At 47.8% G+C, this 18397-nt stretch overlaps 1 protein-coding gene across 4 annotated transcripts in view; it reads left to right on the top strand.

Annotated features, from left to right (window-relative positions):
* Positions 1 to 1058: 1058 nt before the first annotated feature.
* NSMF (NMDA receptor synaptonuclear signaling and neuronal migration factor) overlaps positions 1059 to 18397 on the top strand; it is a 61128-nt gene continuing 43789 nt past the window's right edge. For 2 of the 4 annotated variants that reach the window (XM_019540517.1, XM_019540516.1), the window contains exons 1-2: positions 1059 to 1507; positions 12279 to 12340. In XM_019540517.1, the coding sequence (XP_019396062.1) occupies positions 1401 to 1507; positions 12279 to 12340 (169 nt within the window). In that variant the 5' untranslated portion in view covers positions 1059 to 1400. The remainder of the gene's footprint in view (positions 1508 to 12278; positions 12341 to 18397) is intronic. The other 2 variants (XM_019540518.1, XM_019540519.1) reach the window with 2 other exon arrangements.

Raw genomic sequence — 18397 nt, 5'->3', positions numbered from 1 at the left:
CTGCTCTGTGCACAAACAGCGCGAGAGAAAATACTGGCAAGAACCTAGTGTTTTTGTTTCTGAAAATAACCTGTCCCAGCTGCAGCATTCCCTACCCCCTCTGCTCAAGGCCGCGGTGCTGGGGGGCTACTTTTCAGGGGTACCCCGGGTGTGAAGTAAGTCATTGGACAGGCTGAGCCAGGCTGTTTGGAGGCCGCCACGGGGGGCCAAACAGTCTACTCTGCTGCAAAGGCTCTTCTTGACTTGGCGGGTGACTTCAGCCTGCGGCTGGCATGACTTTAGGAAGTGCTTTTTAGGAGGAGGAATGAAACTCATTCCTTGCCCCTCAGCCTGCTTCCTCCAAGCTGATGCCCCTTAGCTTGGGGAACACAGGCAGGAACTGTTGCCAGTTTCCTAAGCTCTGCACAGCCCGGGAACAGCAGGCTTGGACCAGGGTGCAAGTCTTACAGTTAGCTAGCTTCTATTTTTCTAATAAGCCCATTGAAACCCCCTGTGCACTGGAGAGATTCAGCTGTGGGTGGATCCAGACCCAAACCTTGAGACTCAGGACACCCTCTCTGCTTTCCACTGTAGAAGCTGAAAAATAGCTAAAGCCCGTCCTCTCCCACTGCCTTTGCACTGGCAATCTGCTTTGGTTTAGCAGCAGAGGGAATTGGATAACTGCTGCAGTCCCATGCTGGCAAGCATGTCTGTGCAAGCCGGGCACCTGGCGCAGGGGTCAAGGCACCTTGCAGGCAGTGTTGCTTTTTGAGTGCAGCATCCCTGAGACAGGCAAGGCATCAGCTCAAGAAGCAGGCAAGGCTTGGTAAGGTGTCAGGGCAGGGAGACAGGTGCATTGCCTGCACTGCCCTCACTCTGCCCATGGAGATGCATCCTTTTCTCCTTGAGCTGGTTTGCCAGCTTCTCCCTCTCTTGCTCATGGTTCATTTCTCCCTCTCTTGCTCTTGAACTCCCCTTTCCTTGGAGATGAGCCCCTTCCCCCCTCCTCCACATACCTTCCATGATGTCAGCACTGGGGGAGGAGGCAAGCTGCGACCAAATATAGAGGCAGCTTCCTGCTTTGCAATTTTTTTTTAATCCCTTCCCTCCTGACCCACCCTCCTGCAGCAATCAATGAGAAGGCAGCAAAGGGGGGAACGGGCAGGGGGTTTGCTGAAGCATTTTACTAGTAAGAGCAGGGGCTATTGTGCTTCTCCTCCAGGCTGCTGGGAGATGAATGGCAGGAGGCAGCACAAAGACACTATGCCATGGGAGGGCTCAGCCGCCTGAATGCCAGCCTGGGACCCTGACTGCACATGGATCAGCCAACGGAGCAATAAGGCGGGTGTGTAGGGGCGGACTGCAGGATTTCTTGCTGTGTCTTGCCATCCCCTGAGCGTTATGGGCAGAGGCTTTGTGCAATGAATGCTTCCCCCAGAGCTTTTCTCCCAGCGAATATGGGCACGGCTGTATCCAAAAGGAAGAGTCTGAGGAATGATGCTATGTCTTCTGTAGCAGCGAAAGTTAGGTGAGTGATGCGTGTGGTTGGCATAAGTTCATGGCCAAGGTGGGAATAAAACAGTTGCTCCAGAGGGCGATGCTGGGGAGAAGGCAAGGGCTTACTCCAGGGAAATGTCAGTGCCCAGGTATGGGGTGTGTGGGCTCAACACTGGGTTATTTGCATTACAATGCCAGCAATAAAGAAATCTGTGCAGCTCCAGAGGGGAGGGCGTGCGTGTGGCACAATGAGAATCAGTATTGCAGGCTTCTGCCTCCCCCTCTTTCTTTCTCCGGAAAGCTGCCGTTCTGAGGGCTGGATGAAAGTGCAAGCATTTTAGATGTCGCATCACATTAGTTTAGTTTGTGGAGATCCTACCTAGCCTGCAAAATCAACCAGGTTTGCGTGTGTGTGCGATGCTGGTTTCCTTGTTCCCTTTATGCTTTTGCTAACCTGCAGGCGCCACTGCCTGAACGCTGCTTATTTATTTTTAGTGTTATTATTATTGCTTTCCAGTGGGTTTAAATAGCAGATGACATGAGGTGAGAAGAACCGGCTGCCTGGTGGGAGGCCTGGCTAAAAAAAAGAGAAGCCACTCTTGGCAAAACCTAGACAAACCCCATGTAATGATAATGACATTGATTTGTACCTGGATTGGCAATCTGGAAATCACATTTGATACCTGAGCTGCACGTTTAGATTGGCACAACTTATGTTCCCCAGAAGCAGCCTGCTTTTGGAGTGCCCCTTTGTTACCGTGCGTGTGACTGAGCACCTCCGAAATTAATGATCAGTGCAGTTGACACTGCATCTAGTATGTGTGCACTAAGCAAGCAGAAACAACAGAAAGCCGTCTGCCTCCGGTATCTCAGAGCAATCCTTCTAGCAGGGCTTTTGTTAATGGCCACCTGGAGCAGGAGCATTTTTCAGCAGAAAATATAGGTATCTGTACATTCAGGAAACTGCTGACATGTACAATATGTATAGTCGTTTGTGCCATATTTGACACACGCTAGCCATATTTGCTTATCCTGTGGAAAATGGATAGTTTGTTCCTAGGCATCTGACATGTCAGCGTGTAACTGTACCGGGCTAGGGCATTCTCTCTCCTAAGCCCACTGTAACTGTTTGCAGATGAGAAACCTTCAAAAAGTTACGGGGTAGTTCAGCACTGAGGATCCCACCCGGCACATATGCCCCAGCTCTGCCGGCATCATCCAGTGGTTTTGCTTTGTATTTCCCTTGCCAAAAGCAAGCAGGGTAAGGCAGGGTCTCATGTTTTAACGAGCTGTTCAGGAGGGTATTTATCAAGCATGGATCTTATTAATCCTTGTAAATGCCTAGTACTCTGAGTTTGCCTGGTTTGCCTTATAATTTAGAAAGGCTTAAACCTCCACCTGCAAGGCTGATAGGCGCTGTCTTGGTGGGGTGATCTCTGGGAGCGATCTTCTGTTTCCCCCTCTGCTAAAAGGCTATTGCGTGAAAGACCAAACTTCCATACCTCTATGTCTTGAGGTGTCCCAGCCTCTTATATTTACCCATATGAAGGTTGTCTTTCATGTTATTTGGTCCCTTCTGTAGTATTTTGGTATATTGCTCATCTGTGTCACCTTTTAATACTGCTCCTTGGCAATCCTAGAAAACTTCTCTCTCGCTCAGTAGCACTTAGGATGTTCTTTTGAAACAGGAAAATGTCCTGCCGTAGACTGGCTACTGAGTATTCACCATAGACGTGGCAAATAACAGGCTCCCACTCTACTGTGCAGGCAGCAGAGCCCTGGTGCTTCAGAAACATTCACTTCATAGTGGTTATTTGGCTGATATTACATGGGTATTGATAATAGGAATAGGTCTTGTAGTGGCCCTGATTGCTACTCCCAGGTTAGCCATTCATCTCTAGGAGACTGGAGGAAATCAGGTTTTCAAGAGCAGTCCGAGGATGCTGTTTCTGTTGGGGAAGAATTACCTGCAGGATCCAGAGTTCTTTGTAGGATGCAATCAGTGTTGCATTGACATAGATTTCAGGCAGTCAGTCCCACTGAAGCTGTAACACACAGCATTGAAAACCCTAGTGGAGTAAGAGAAGAAGCAATCATATTGTTAGGGGAGGACAATGGAGAAGGCAAGATGTTTCAGGTTGTTTGAGTTTTACAAAAGTCTGTCTGTCAGAACTTGCAGTACAAAAACTTGCAGGAGTTTTAGAAAACCTGGAACTTTCAGATGATGAGATTGGTGTGCTTTCGGACATTGTGATTATTTCCATATTGCATGAAGATGGCATATTACATGAAGGTGGCTAAAGAGGCTTCAGCAGTGAATTTATGGAGAAAATTCAGTGAGAAAAGGTGGTGAATTTATGGAGAAGACAGAAACTTGTCATAGATGTTTTTAATGGAGGTGTAGGAATCTGAACTTTTGTCCAGTGGGATTAGAAAGCTAGGCACGAAATGAATATGTTGCATGATAACAGTTCAAACAACAGCATGGATTTTTGACATACGGTTAATGCTGGCCATGCGAGCTCATCATTTTAGGTGCGCAGGGTATGACCGCATACACAACTAAGGCAAGGATAACACTAACACACAGCGTGAAATCCAGGAATTATCCCGGGGATTGGGGACTGATGTTCTATAAACTAAATCAGTTAAGTCTGCTATTATGTCCATCCAGATATATATTAAAGTGGTTTCAGCCATTTTGAAAGCAGTTTACATGTACTGAACATCTGGTGTGTTACAGATGCAAACCAGTTTCTGATTCCTTACATTGGTTTAAGTGTAATTTCTGTCCCTAGCCAGGAGGTCTCGGTCACTTTTGTGTATGCTGTAGAACAGTGGTTTTCACTGTTTTTTGTACCAGGACCCATTTATAAACATCAATGGCCAGTCCCAACCCAGTGACCCTCACTCCCGACCTGCTGCCCTCAGTGCGCGGGGCAGAGGGACATGGGGGGCCCCAAGCAGCCCCTCACAGGCTGGACCTCTGCCAGCCTGTAAGGGAAAATCCCTTGTTTCCCACATTTTTCTCCTTTAAAGGAGAACCCATTTTTAAAGTCTCATCCATTTTTTAAATTTGTTCGTGACCCTATCATATATTCTTGCAACCCACTTTTTGGCTTACAACCCCACGGGTTGAGAAACACTGCTGTAGAGTTATCATAAGAATCTGTTGTGATTTTTATGTAGGAACTCAAAGGTATCGCTTGGTCAGTTTTGGTTCAGCTGCTGGGATCGAGGAGCATTGCTGAGTGGGCCAGGGCTGGGGGAGCTGTGAATTCCCCTCTGGGGGTTTAGTCGGTCAGGTCACAGAACCAGCTGGATGCACTTATCTCTGGATGCTTGCTAGCTCTTCATGCAGAAAAACCAAGCTGAAGGTGTTTATGCATGGAAGGGAGGGCAGAAAAATCTCATGAATTGCTCTTCGAAGTTCTTCCTTAATTGTTCATTTGGGGGGTGGAGAGGGACCAGTGGGTGCCCACCCACAGCAGACCATGTGAGGGACCATGGGTTGCAATACTGGCTCTGTGGCCCCAGCCGCTCCGGGTGGCAGTGCAACAGGGTATGCATCCAGTGAGTTGTCCCAGGACTTCTGCAGCATGGGGAGGGTCCTGGAAGGGATGACTCAGCTTCTGATTGCACTGAGGTCTGACAGCTTTGCCACAGGGCTTTTCAGGGGGTGTGATCAGCTCCATCCCTGGCCCTCCTCCATTTGCCTTCTTGGCAGGACCCTGTTGAGCTGTGTAGGAGGCTCTGCAGGAGGGAGACGGTTTCACGAAGGGGAATTAATTTGTCCTCACCACAGAAAGCTACCTTTGGGTATATTAGCCTGGTGTTCTGATCCCTTGTGTTTTCGTGTAGGCAGTCGTGGACCCAAGCTGCAGAACAAAAGACCCAGTAAATCTTTTGTTGCAAATGCCAAGCTGTTTCCCTTTTAGATTTCATCTAGCAATTTTTAACGTGGAGAAAAGCTGTCCTCTAATTTGGTGCCCATTAGATTGGCTGCTTGGAGCTCTGTAGAGCTGAGCTGTGTGTGTATATAACACCTGAGTAAGGGACAGCATTTATTTACCATTGTGCGACAAGCGCACAAATGTGGTCTAAGCAACAGGTACACATAGCCTAGAATCCCAGGGCCTTATGTTTAAATCCCAGCTGGTTTAACTCAGCCCTTTGGCTTTCCCAGGTGAATTAATTAAATTCCACATGGTTTGTTGTGTGTTGGATATTGTAACAAGTCTTAAAAAAATTACAACCCTAACTCTCTTCAAGAATATTACTGGCACTTGCAGAAGAACTGGGGCTTGTTCTACCATGCATGGTCCTAGTTACCTGCTTTTCTTCCAATACAGCTGAAGTGTGTACTGGTCAGGTGTTGCCTCCACTCTGGGAATGGTTATGTTTCTGTGCTGTTGCCCTGCTTGTGGCTTTCAAGTTCTTTAAAAGCCCAATAAATGTAAAGCTTAGTGTCTGTGTAAGAGCAATGGGAGGAGATTAAGTCTTCCCATTCCATGACTTGATGTCTCCCATGCTGTGTCTTGTGGCCCTTCAGCACATCTGCTGTGCAGCAAGAAATCTTGTGCCCCAGCCTAGGTAGAGCTCCCCTAGGCATTTCCCAGGGTGCTGTGTTTGAGACTCCTACTTGCTTTTAAGATTCCTGTAGTCTTGAGTTAGCTCCAGCATTTCCTCTTTCCTTGACCACTCTGGCACGTTTCTTAGGTGTAGGCTGTGTATTACTGCTTCAGGGACCTGGGACCTTGCAGCACACTTCTCCTAGGCCCCCATGACCAGTGCTGATCCCCAGGCACCACACTAGTTGGGGCACACCCTTTCCCAGAGTCCCACCTTGTATGTAGTCTGACTTATAGACACCTGGGCTTTGCAAACAGTCCCCAAACCCAATTGCTCTTTTCTTCACCCAGCACAAGGAATCTACAGATCTTGACAAAACAGTAAAGCATCAGTATGCATTTCCTTGGCTTAGTTTCCCTGCTGCTCTGGAGCAGTCTTTGGGCTTAAGTCATAATCTTCAAAGAACTTTACTATCCACTCCCCACGCCTTCTGTTCCCTTCTCTTGTCTAAACTTATTTTATCTCTGTGATTACCTCTGAGTTTTGCTTAGCCTCCCTGGTCTCTCATTTGAAATCCATTGCTAACACTTGACCTCTTACTTGGGGATTTTGCTATCCAAATCCCAGAGAGGTGTAGGAAACTGGCTTTATTTAGCATACAGTTACTCTTTCGTTCTCTCCGGGTAAGATTTGTTCAGGTGTCAATAGCCTTTTGCAATTGGCCTGTTCATGGGTAGATGTATTGGCAGCACTCTCACATGTGCTAAGTTCAAGGAACATGGTTGCCTGTGATATGTTCCTATGAAGCAGACCATCATAGAAGACTGTTGTAGTTATACAGATGCAGGCAGTTCGTAAACTCAAAGTGAAATTCAGAAGCTGTAGAGAAACAAATTATCCAAGTTCACATTTGGTATGAGAACTCTTCAGTAGGCTAAAAAGCAGTGATGCCCATCTTGTTCTTAATATGATGAAACTGGAATGGAGGTTGTGCTACACAGTAGTGTATCTAAGGGGACCTTTATTCCATAATCCCTGCTCTCTCTCTTTTTGTGTCTAAATACTCCTAGACTTCATCAGGCTGCCATGATACTGCAAGTGAAGTTTTTATTATAAATCAGCTTCTGCAGGGTTCAAACATACCATGGTGCATCAATCCAAATTTCCCCACTAAAAGTGTGCCTATTCCATGAATTGACGTAAGTGCAGTTGTCAGATTCCCTTTGCTTCCTTCATGCAAACAGAACGACCTGTCCCTTTTAAAGAGCCTGCACAACGATCGCTAGAGAAGACGGTGTCCACAAGACAGGGAGGGCGGAGGGGCAGGGTGGGGACCCTGAGCACGTGCACGGGCCCTGTCCCTTTTTAAAGAGCCCTTTTATGAGGTCCCTTCAGATGCACTATTGCGGAGCGCAGGCTCCATTCCAGATTCACCATACCATGAACGCTGCCTGCATCACTGCAGTGTGAAAGCCTTCTGCCCCCTACTGGATGACATGTTTCTAAATATCGCTTTGAAAAATCTCAGCTTGTCTTTCTCTTTTATAGAGCTGAGGCCAGGGCCAGCAATTAACAACTACTCAGTGGGCATATCTACACATGCAGTAATGCGCATTAAGTTTAGTACCTCCAATGTGAAGTACTAAATTAATGTGCATTGGGCTGTACTAATGCACAGTAGTGCCTTTGCATGCTTTTTTAGTGATGCATAATGCGCAGTAGACTATTTTACTGTGCATTAGCACAATGTCACTTTTTTCTGTGATGCTTTAATGCACAGTAAAATAGTCTACTGTGCATTAAAGCGTACGTGTAGACATGCTTAGTTAATCATAAATAGCTACAATAGGGAAACTGCCTTCAACAGACAAATGAGGTAATGACATCACTAATGTGTCATCTACCTTCATACATGTATGCTTTCATTCTTCTGGCGGAGGAGAATCTGAAGGAGAAGGGAGTCTGTCATCCTCAGACTTTGGTAGTGAGTGTACTTTGAACTCTGGTTACATTCTCTGGTACCTCTGAATTAGGTCAACATAGTGAAACTTTACATTGTGTGATTTACCTGAGACAGGTGTTGTCTTTTCCCGCTTGTTGTTAATGGAATTAATCCCAGCTCCACCTGGTCTGGTGTGTGAGCCACTTTGACTGTTTTCAGTCTGTGTCGGCTACACTCGTTACAGCTGAGCTGACCAGTGAGACAGAAGGAAGCGAAATAGAGATCATTTTAAATGTTGCTAACAAAGCTTTGTGTTTAGGTTTTTTTTGCTTAGAAGTATAAAATTAGAGAATGAGGAGAACACAGTAGTTGCCATCTGTTTTGAGTTCAGGAAAGCATTTGTTATTGCATCTCATGAAAACTTAATCATTTCAAATTGCCTTAGGTAGGAAAAATGTTACCTAGAATGCATGCTAGATAAACAAGGATTACAATAATCCCGTGTGTGTGTGGAAAGGGGGCGGGGGGAATTTAGGCTACTGCAGGAATTGGGGCTATGTCTGCTCTAACTTAACTCCCAATGAATGGCACAGAGGAGAGAGCATCCAGAACATCAGTGACATGGGCAGCTGAGCTAAAATTATTGATGGAAACAGCAAGGGCAGAGAAATATTACAGAAGGCTTGATGTAAAGAGAGGAGCTATGTGGACTGAATATTTCTAAGTGAAACTGCTTGTCAAGTGCAAGCTCATACACTTGGGTAATTCCTCTGAAATACAGACAGTCAGTGCGATGGGGGGAGGGGGAGGGGAACCTGGTAAAGAGACCACAGGATTGGAGTGGACGGTAAATTGGATGGGAGGTTGCAGTGTAATTGGCTGAGAAAAAAAGCAGAGTATTCGACTGCACTTGGGTATTTCACCTGCTAATAATCATCCACCAATGAACAGTGCTTAAGTGATTATATTGCACAGCACTTGACACCATGGGACAAGACATTTTGTGGCATGTCAGTAGACCCGCCCAGGAGTAGCAAGCAATATTTTTGAGTGGTTCTATCCACCGGGAGATCCTAGAGAACGTTTTCGGTGATCGTATGTGTGCTCAATATCTTTTACATAAGAGGGACCATGGGATTCTCTCCAGTCACACTCTGTTCCTGCTGGGGAAGATAGTGAAGGGTTTGAAGTTAGGGTTTTGGCAGTAATCCTGGAATGGAGGCACCACTGCTCTGAATGGCTGCTACGTACGAAGCTTAGATACTTGCGTGGCCCTTAGGTATGATAAGGAATGCTTCTTATTCATCTTTCATTGGCTGTGCGGGGGCCACGCACACTTTAGATCTAAGAACTGATAAGTACTAATTTTTCTAGCCTGTGGTTTTCAAGTGAAGTGGTAAAATGGCAGGTTGTGCTCCTTTATATATTGTGCAAGCTCTTAAACAGTTTTAGGTTTAGGACAAGAGGCCTTATTTAGAATAGATTCAGATTTGAGGCAAGGCAGACAGTTGGTACTAGGTCCCAGCAGAGATGAGTGGGGAGACAGATTGGACTGAGATGCACTTACAGCTTTTGAACACAGAAGAAACCCAATTAGTCTTAATAATGCCAAATTTTTTATGTGAGTGTCTCTCCCCCCCGCGCGCACACACACACATACACACATCATAACAACAGCTGCTAATTGATAGCTCACATGAGCGGTCACTGGGGACTGTCTTTACCTGGATCAATTTCGATGAAGCAATTTTGACCCCATCCGTTAACCGAACCCCCCTGCCCTGCCTAGACTTTATTGCAGACCTAGAGGTGCCTTGTTATGTGCATGTGAACAGTGCTGCAAACCAGTGTCCCTTGATCATGAGTAATTCCTTTGCAGCTAAGGAAGCAAGGGCTGTTTGTATGGGTAAGGCTTCCAAACCTGGGTTTCTAGGTTTGAAGCTGTATAGGGCAGGGCCAGATTATGGTTGGCATCCGGGTGCCAGCAGGAGGAATGGAAGAAAGCAAAAGAAACCTTGGTGCTTGTGTCCCCCATGTGTAGCCAGCCATGGTAGCAGTTCCTCCATTTTCTTGCTTTGGAGGTACTCTGTGCCGAGTAGAGCTATTGAACTGCCTTCCCGTCTGTACCAGAGGCGTGCAGAAGAGAGTGCGGTAGGGTGCACTCCAGAGGGGTAGGGAAGCACTTGGGGGAGATCTGCTGAGATGCAGTCTGGCTTGGTGTGAGGCAAATGTCTGGGATAGAAATATTAAAGTCTTAACACTGCATATATCCTCTCTCAAACCACACAGAGAGCTAAACAAAGCGCAGACCTGACACAAATGGAGTCATTGCTGCAGCTCAGCACATTTTGCATCCAGTAATGGTGAAGTTGTTAGTCCCCAAGAGATTAAATTGCTTCTCTCCTTTATTGCTGTGATTGTCTCCACTCACAGTGCAATATTTGCTGTGGATGACAAATGGGCCTTTCTGTTCTTATCTATGCCAGGCACCCTGTGTAAGTATACCCTGACTCTGCCAGCACTCACTCCTTCAAAGGGCTGTGAATATGTACAGTGAAGAAAACTCCTGGCTGCACAGATCGGGGGGGAAGGGGGAGCGCAAAAGGGCATTGGAAGGCACTGCCTGACAGGTGGCAGGTGGCAGAATAGATGAAGGTGAGGGAGTGACTGGAGACCTGGGCAGGATGGCTCCTGTTCCCATGGACAGCCTCTCGCGGCAGCAAGCGCAGCTTGACCTTCAGACAGAGAGATGCTTACTAGAAGTCAGGCACCTCTGAAGTTAGAGGCGTAGTGAACTCTTTCCTCACCTGGGGCGGGGAATGGGAATTTTGCTGTCCATGGAGAGCACAGTTGAGGGCGAGAGTGGAGTCTTACCTGCCCCAGCTCGCCACACTCTGGAGGCAGCTGCTACTGCTGCAGCTCTGCTGTTGCAGCATGGGCTTAGGCTGCTGCTGCTGGGGACCAGGCTCACTGCACACCAGCTGCACAGACCCTTGGCATGGGCTCCCTGGGAACCTCCCCTGTTGCCCCATTTACTTAGCCCTCAGATACGCTACTGGGTGCAGGGCTGCACCTGCCAAAACCTCCCCAGGGGTGGGGGTACCTTTCCCCCCTACCATTTTCAGTATTCTCAGTGGTGGCAGATGACAGAACAAGGAGCAATAGTCTTAAGTTGCAGCAAGGGAACCTTAGGCTACATTTTAGGAAAAACTTCCTCACTAGCAGGGCAGTAAAGCACTGGAGCAGGTTACCCAGGGAGGCTGAGGAATCTCTGCCCCTGGAGGTTGTTAAGACCCAGCTTGTCAAAGCCTTGGCTGGGATGATCTATTTGGGGATGGTCCTGCTTGAGGAGGGGGTTGGACTAGATGGCCTCATCGGTCCCTTCCAACCCTAATTTTCTATAATTCCTCAGCTACACTACTGCTTGTGGAGCTGGGCCTACCGAGCTCCTGAGGCTGGGCACCTCGGAGCCACCCCCGCCATGGTAAAGATTCTGTGTGGGGAAGGAGACGTGCCATTTTACCGCTCCTTCTATCTCGGCACCTGTTAAGTGTCCCCCCCTAGAGAATTCTCCCCAGGGCAGCCCATCTCTCTACTTTGTTACTTTTTGATTGGAAACCGATGATTGGAAATGGATGATTTCCCTGGTCATCACATGCTCATTTTTTGTTATTGGTCTTATTTGCCTCTCCAAGGAACCTGCCTAGTGAATGCTAGAGCAAGTGGAACATGGGAGAAGGTGAATGAACAAATGGCTGTTCATACAGTAGAAACAATGGCCACTTGCCTCCTGAGCGGTTTAGAAAAAGGGAAGAAGGGTTGGTTTGCTGTGAGGGTTGGAATTGGGCTGCAGAAGCTGTGTGCACTGGACTGCTAGAGTGAGCTGGACTCTGATAGCTGTTACTGGCTCTGGGCAATGGCAGCCTCTCTGTGAAATGAGTCAGTGAGGTACCATTCTTTGTGAGCAGGTGTCTACAAAAAACAAGGGCATAATTCACATCAACTAGTTCCTTTGTTTCTGGAAAGAGGTTAGGGACTGAATGGGAGCTGGGCTTCCACCTGGAAAGATGTTCCAGTCGGGTAAAAGCTGAGGTCCAGCAGGGTGGGAAGCCTTTCTAGAAATCAGGGTTGCATTTGTGCTTGCATTGATTGGAGCTGGACAAAGAAAAGGTGGTACTTTTGGGAAGCAGGACTAATAAAAATCTAGGAATTGCTTTTGCTCTTGCTAACGTTACCTCATCTCTTTCTGTCTCTGCCTCACTATGTTCCATGACATTTGGATGCTCAGAGCAGCAAGGGCTTTCGGAGAATATCTTTCACAAAACCATCCTGAAAGCAGAAACGGCTCAGGTAAGAAAAACTGTTTGTGCTCTTCATGTCAGTATAATAGATGGCATTCAGGCATTGTAGTAGACTGAAATAAAGCATGTAGCACAAGAAGTCCATATGGGCTGTCAGCATCTGAGAGCAAAGCCCTTCATCCTCTGAACCTCCAGTTCAAGAACATTAAAAAAAAGGTTAAAAAAGAGACAGCAGTTAATTTGGCAACACATGGATGCTAAGTTGGAATGTGTGTCCAAGGCTTACTGGACAGGAGCTGCGTCATGAAAACACCACCACAGCTGGCGTCCCTTGGAAAGACTCTCAGCAGAGAGGGCAAACTATTGTGCGTGAAGAGACTAACCTCACTTTCACTGCCAGGTGTAATTAATATGTTTTAAATAACCTCTGTTAAAATCCCATTGTAATCAGTGAAGATCCAAGTGACCTAGTTGTGGTAACCCCTGTAATTCTAGACTGACTCCTCTAGAGTTCATCTTGACTAAAGGATTTAAATTAGAGTTGACTTGTCTCCAGTACAGTTGTAATAAATATTAGCTAACATGTCACACACACATGCTTTGGATTGGATCCAAAGTCCTGAGCACTTTGCAGGGTTGTGCCCTTTGCATTTGCATATGCCATCTATACGGCTCTATTCTCTGCTCATATCTTTCTGTTTTAGTGTGAGCGTCCTCACCGGTAAGACCTGCAAGCTCTCTGCTATAAGAACCTATGACATTATGCTGATGCTCGGTTTATTATTTTTCATCTACATGGTGGCAGTACCCAGAAACCTCAGTTGGGATTAGAGACCTGATGTGCAGGCCACTGTCCAAATGCACAGTAAGAGACAGTTTCTGGCCTGAAAAGCTGGCAGTCCATTAAAAATAAGTGAAACTCCTAGGATCAGTGCAACAATTGTAGGCGCATTGTGATACAGGTGAGCTGTCTGCACAGCTTTATTGTTCGGTTCCAGCGGCTGGTACAACAAAAGAAACAGCAGCGGGGAGGATTTTTATTACATTTTATTGAAGTGACATTTACAAGCAGTATTGTTGCTATTTATGCACTTTCACTCACTGGACCATAACCAATTTTAAAGAGAGGCTGGCTGTGATAAACCTTAAACTAAGAGAAATGTTATGTTTCACAGTACCTTCCCCCCCTACACTCTTGATTAAGCCACAGGTATTGTTGAGATAAGGGAAGCAGCTATTGATGACTCACGCAGCCTTCACACACTGCCTGTCAGATGTTTCAGTTGCACAGGAGTAGGCTGCGGTCTTGTCTACATCCAGAGCTTTGCAGACAGTGGTTTTGCCAGCTCAAAGCAGCTGACACTGCCAATCCGCTGGAGCACGTACTCATCCCTGTGTTAGGCTGGGGCTGCGTATCCTTTCCATGAGCAGCTTTGTGGGCTGATTGTGATGCGCAACTTGGGAAGGCATCCCAGACTCTCGGGGCACTGCCCAATGCAATGAACTGTGGCCAGGAGGAAGTAATTATGGTATATGGTAGCCAGCCACCCCTAAGCCAGATGGAGAAGGTAATGGGTGTGTTTCAAGGCATAGTTTCTCCATCTGTGGTGGCAGTACCCAGAAACTTCAGTTGGGATTGGGGGTCTGCAAGACACAGGCAGGGGGTATGCAGGTATCCCAACACGCTCTCTCTCGCCCTCTTTTCCTCTCTCTCTCACCCCTTCCGCCTCTCAAAACTATGACAAAAAAATATGGTGCATCACGCATTGTGCAGCGCTTTAACTCCCCCAGTAATAATTTGGGGTTCAGCTCTCCTAGCTTTGGCCAACATCACCTCTAGCCCAGGTACATACTCAAGTTGTGCACCGCTGGTGTAAAAAGTGGCAACCCTACTCACACCAGATCAGACATCTGTCATATCACAGCCTTGTATACACAGCCCTTCTTCCAACATATGGCACACATTAGTCTGTAAATATAAAATCCCCTGGAAAATTGAGTGTTGGGGTGCTTATTAAAATTTTCAGAAGTTAGGGGGTACTTGCTACTTAAAAGGTTGAGAAACACTGTTTCAAGGGATGGGTCACTTGGACTAGGGTGGCGCAGGAGAATGAGCTCATGTACCTTGTCTGGTGTCACCCCACATAGCCTCTGAGCACATCAATTATCTCTGTGCTGATGCAGGCAGTGGTCGATCACATGAGCTGTTTTATGAACACTAATGTCGACTGGTCAGGACAGGTACACAACGCTTGCATACCCAGGCACATAGGCCTCTTCCAAAAGCTGAAAGCAGGAAACATCTTTCAGATTGGCATACTGAAATTCCCAGGATCATTTTGGGAGACCCAGTCTTCCCTCCTCTGCCTGGCTCACAAAGCCATACACAGGTACTGTATTTCATGGTGTATAAGTCAAGTTTTAAAGCCCAATTTTTAACTGTTAAAATTCAACCTTGACTTATATATTATATAACCATCCCCTGTGATTGGTGCCAGTCTTGAGTGCCAAGCCCAGCCCTGTCCCCTGCAAGTGGTGCTGAGCTTGGTGCTTGGCTGGTGTGGCCGGGCTTGGCACTCAGCAGTGCCACTCGCAGAGGATGGGGTTGGGCTTGGCACTTGGCTGGCACAGTCCAGGCAGTATCGCTTTCAGGAGATGGGGTGCCAGTGCTGCTTGCAGGGGCTGGGGACAGGGGCTGGGGCTGGGCTTGGTACTCAGCTAGCACGGCGCCATGCCCTGTGAGCGCTGCTCCTTGGGCTGCGCCAGCCGAGCAACGAGCCTGGCCCCATCTGCCATGAGCGGTGCTGCCAAGCACCAAGCCCAGCTTCACCAGCCGAGCACCAAGCCTGGCGTCGCTCACAGGGGATGGGGCTGGGCTCGGCACTCGGCAGTGCCACTCGCAGCAGACAGGGCCAGGCTTGGTGCTTGGCTGACACAGCCCTAACCCATGTGAGCAGTGCTGGGCTTGGCTGGCACAGCCCAGGCAGCTCCGCTCACAGGAGATGGTCCACTCCAGCCAAGCACCAAGCCTGGCCCTGTCCCCTGTGGGTGGCGCTGCGGCACGTGTCCACCCCCTGGCTGCCAGGCCCACAGTGAGGATGCACAGGGGCTGGTATAAGTCCACCCCATATTTCTGATGCAAAAAGGTTAAGTTGACTTATACACTGGATCTACAAAATTCCTAACTTTTGCGATAAAAAAAAAAGGGGTTGACTTACACACAACGTTGACCTATCCACCATGAAATATGGTAATTTGGACAGCAGCAAAGAGAAGCTTAATTGGATCTTCGGGCACTTGAAGGAGCACTGGAGATGTCTCATGACAAGGCTTGAGCTCAGAGAAAGTACCCCGTGGTAGTTGCCCGATATATGTGAGGCCCGAGCAGAAGCCTGGCTTTGGGATAGCAAGTGGAAGTGGAGCGACTGCAGAATTTTAGCAGCCTGACACAAGGGTCATGATCAGAGCCTGTCATCGTGCTGTAAGGCAGTGGGAGGCCTTAGCAGAGCACTGAGTGCCGTGCCTCGTCTGTCATGCCTGTGACTTTTGTCAGCAGTGCAGCCTTGCCTGGTGGGGGAGGGTAGCACGGCTGTGCAAGTAGGCGGACAACAAATTTTTAATAATCTAGTTTGAAGATGGAACTCAAAAATAAAGCTTTTATTAAAGGGAACATCAAACAGTAGCAAATTACATAAAACTGGAGAGAACAGACAGACAAAACAAGCCAACTCGATGCTACTAGTCATATAAATCCTCCCCCCGCAAAACAAGCAGAAAACCCCGAACCTGAACAACCCCCACTAACACAGTGGTTTTCAACCCTTTTTCATTTGTGGACCCCTAAAAAATGTTGAATGGAAGTGAAGACCCCTTTGGAAATTTCGAATGGAGGTGTGGACCCCGTTGAATTGTAAGTGTGGGTATTCGCATACTTTGGACTGATCATAGTCATTTTGCTGACCCCCTAGACATAGCTTGTGGACCCCTAGAAATTCATATACTAAAGGCCGAAAACGACTGTCCTAAAATAATTAACATGGGGGTTTGCAAAATCCCAAGGAAAGAAGTGCAGATGGCTTCTTACCATACTGCTCACAGGCTAGGGTATGTGAAACCATCATTTTCTTTCCTCTTCGCTAGCCCTGAGTGGCATCGTTCTGGGTGGTGGACATGCCTGTGGGTGCCCCAGTCAGGGTGTACTGGGGGTGAAGTGGGTGGGGGCCTTGTAGGGTTCTGGGTCAGGCCGTCTATCATCTCTTTTTGCTGTTCAAGCAAAACGCTTGCCTCACTCTTCCTCAGTTGCACCGCATTCTCCATGCACTCCTGTCCCCGGAGCGCCCACTGGCTCGATTGTCTCTCAGCTGCATCTGTGCAATTCAATGAACATGTCCTCTCTGGAGCACATCTCTCACTTCCTTATCAATGCCAGCCACACTACAGCTGTCAGAGATGTCCCACTCAGGACCACCATGCTCGAGCACACTGATAAAAAAAAAAAAAAAAAAAAGCAGGGAGCAGTGTGACGTACTGCAGCAGCCCAAAGGAAAAGATAACTGTAAAAAACCTACTATTTTTCTGATAACCTTGCTATGGGCAGCAGAACAGCAGCAGCCTCCCTGGGGTGGTGGCTGGGACCCTTGCACATCATGGGGAGCCTAGAGGATTTGTTCCCCAGGACCCACATAAGTGTGTTCCCGGTGGACACGATGGTAGTGCCCAGGTGGGAAACTTCAGAACCGATGCAGGGTGCAATAGGATTAGAGTTGGAGGCCGCTTTCATCTTCCCGCTAACACAATTGGTAATCTGTGGGCTTTAGAAGTATAAGAGGATTCACCTCCCTGAGGGATCCTGCCTGAAATAAGTGGCAAGCTAATTTAGATGTGGTTTGCAGGATTAATAGGATTCCTCCCTGATCTTATTTCAAAATGCAGGAAGGGGCAGGCTTCCAGTTCCTTTGATTTTGACTTGTACAGTTCAAACCCAAATCCAGATTGGTTGGCATGAGGCACCATGGGATTGCTGATGGATGACTGTTTTAGCTCACGACAAGGACAGTCGGTGCATGTCTTCTGCCTGCTGCCATACATTCACAAAGGGCCCATGTTGCTTGGGGAGAGCCTTTACTCAGCTGACAGGAACCTAGGGTTTTGTTGCCCTTAAGGCACTTTATATGCAGTTGGACACAAACGTCTGTCAGCAAACCCTTTTTGTGTAGACAAGCCTGAGCTCTTCTGAACACAGGTTGTCTGCCTAGATGACATTCAGTCCAACAGCCCAGGTCTATGGCAGAGTTCTTGCCAAACTCTGACAAATTTTGCCATTTCCAAACATCCTCCTGAAGTAGTTGTGTTGGTCCGTGGCCTCATGTATTGCATTTGTTGTTACTGGGATCATTGTGTTGGAAAAGAAACTCCCTCCTTTCCATTCATCTGCTGTTTTTGGCTGGTGCCAGAACTTGTGACATTGCACAGTGGTGTAGACAGGGCCTAAATACTGCAGTGGTGGAAGTTGTACATGGACCTAGATAGGTGAGTAGCAAATTCCTCATCTCACTATGAAGCCACTGAATCACAGAATCATAGATTCATAGAAGTCGGGTCAGAAGGGACCTTGTTGATCTTCAAGTCTGACCCCTCGCCTGGGCGGGAGAAAAGACTGGACTCAAATGATCCCAGCTAGGTAGGCATCAATCCTCTTCTTAAAGATCCCCAGGGCAGGGGCCAGCACCACTTCCCTTGGAAGTTGGTTCCAGCTCCTAGCCGTCCTGACTGTGAAGTAGTTCTTGCGGCTGTCTGATCTAAACCTACTCTCTAATAATTTGTGTCCCTTGTTCCTTGTCATGCCAGGGGGTGCTAGGGGAAACAGTATCTCCCCCAAACTCCCCTGGTCCCCCTTAGTGAGTTTATAGACAGTCACCAGGTCCCCCCTCAGCCTCCTCTTGTGGAGGCTGAACAGGTTTAGGTCCCGCAGTCTTTCATTGTAGGGTCTGCCCTGTTGTCCCCGGATCATGCGAGTGGCCCTCCTCTGGACCCTCTCCATGCTGTCCACATCCCTCCTGAAGTGCGGCGCACAGAACTGGACGCAGTACTCCAGCTGTGGCCTGAC

Source organism: Crocodylus porosus, unplaced genomic scaffold (assembly GCF_001723895.1).
Source record: "Crocodylus porosus isolate Cpor-Errol unplaced genomic scaffold, CroPor_comp1, whole genome shotgun sequence".
Lineage (NCBI taxonomy): Eukaryota > Metazoa > Chordata > Crocodylia > Crocodylidae > Crocodylus > Crocodylus porosus.
This window is presented reverse-complemented; position numbering and strand designations above follow the sequence as displayed.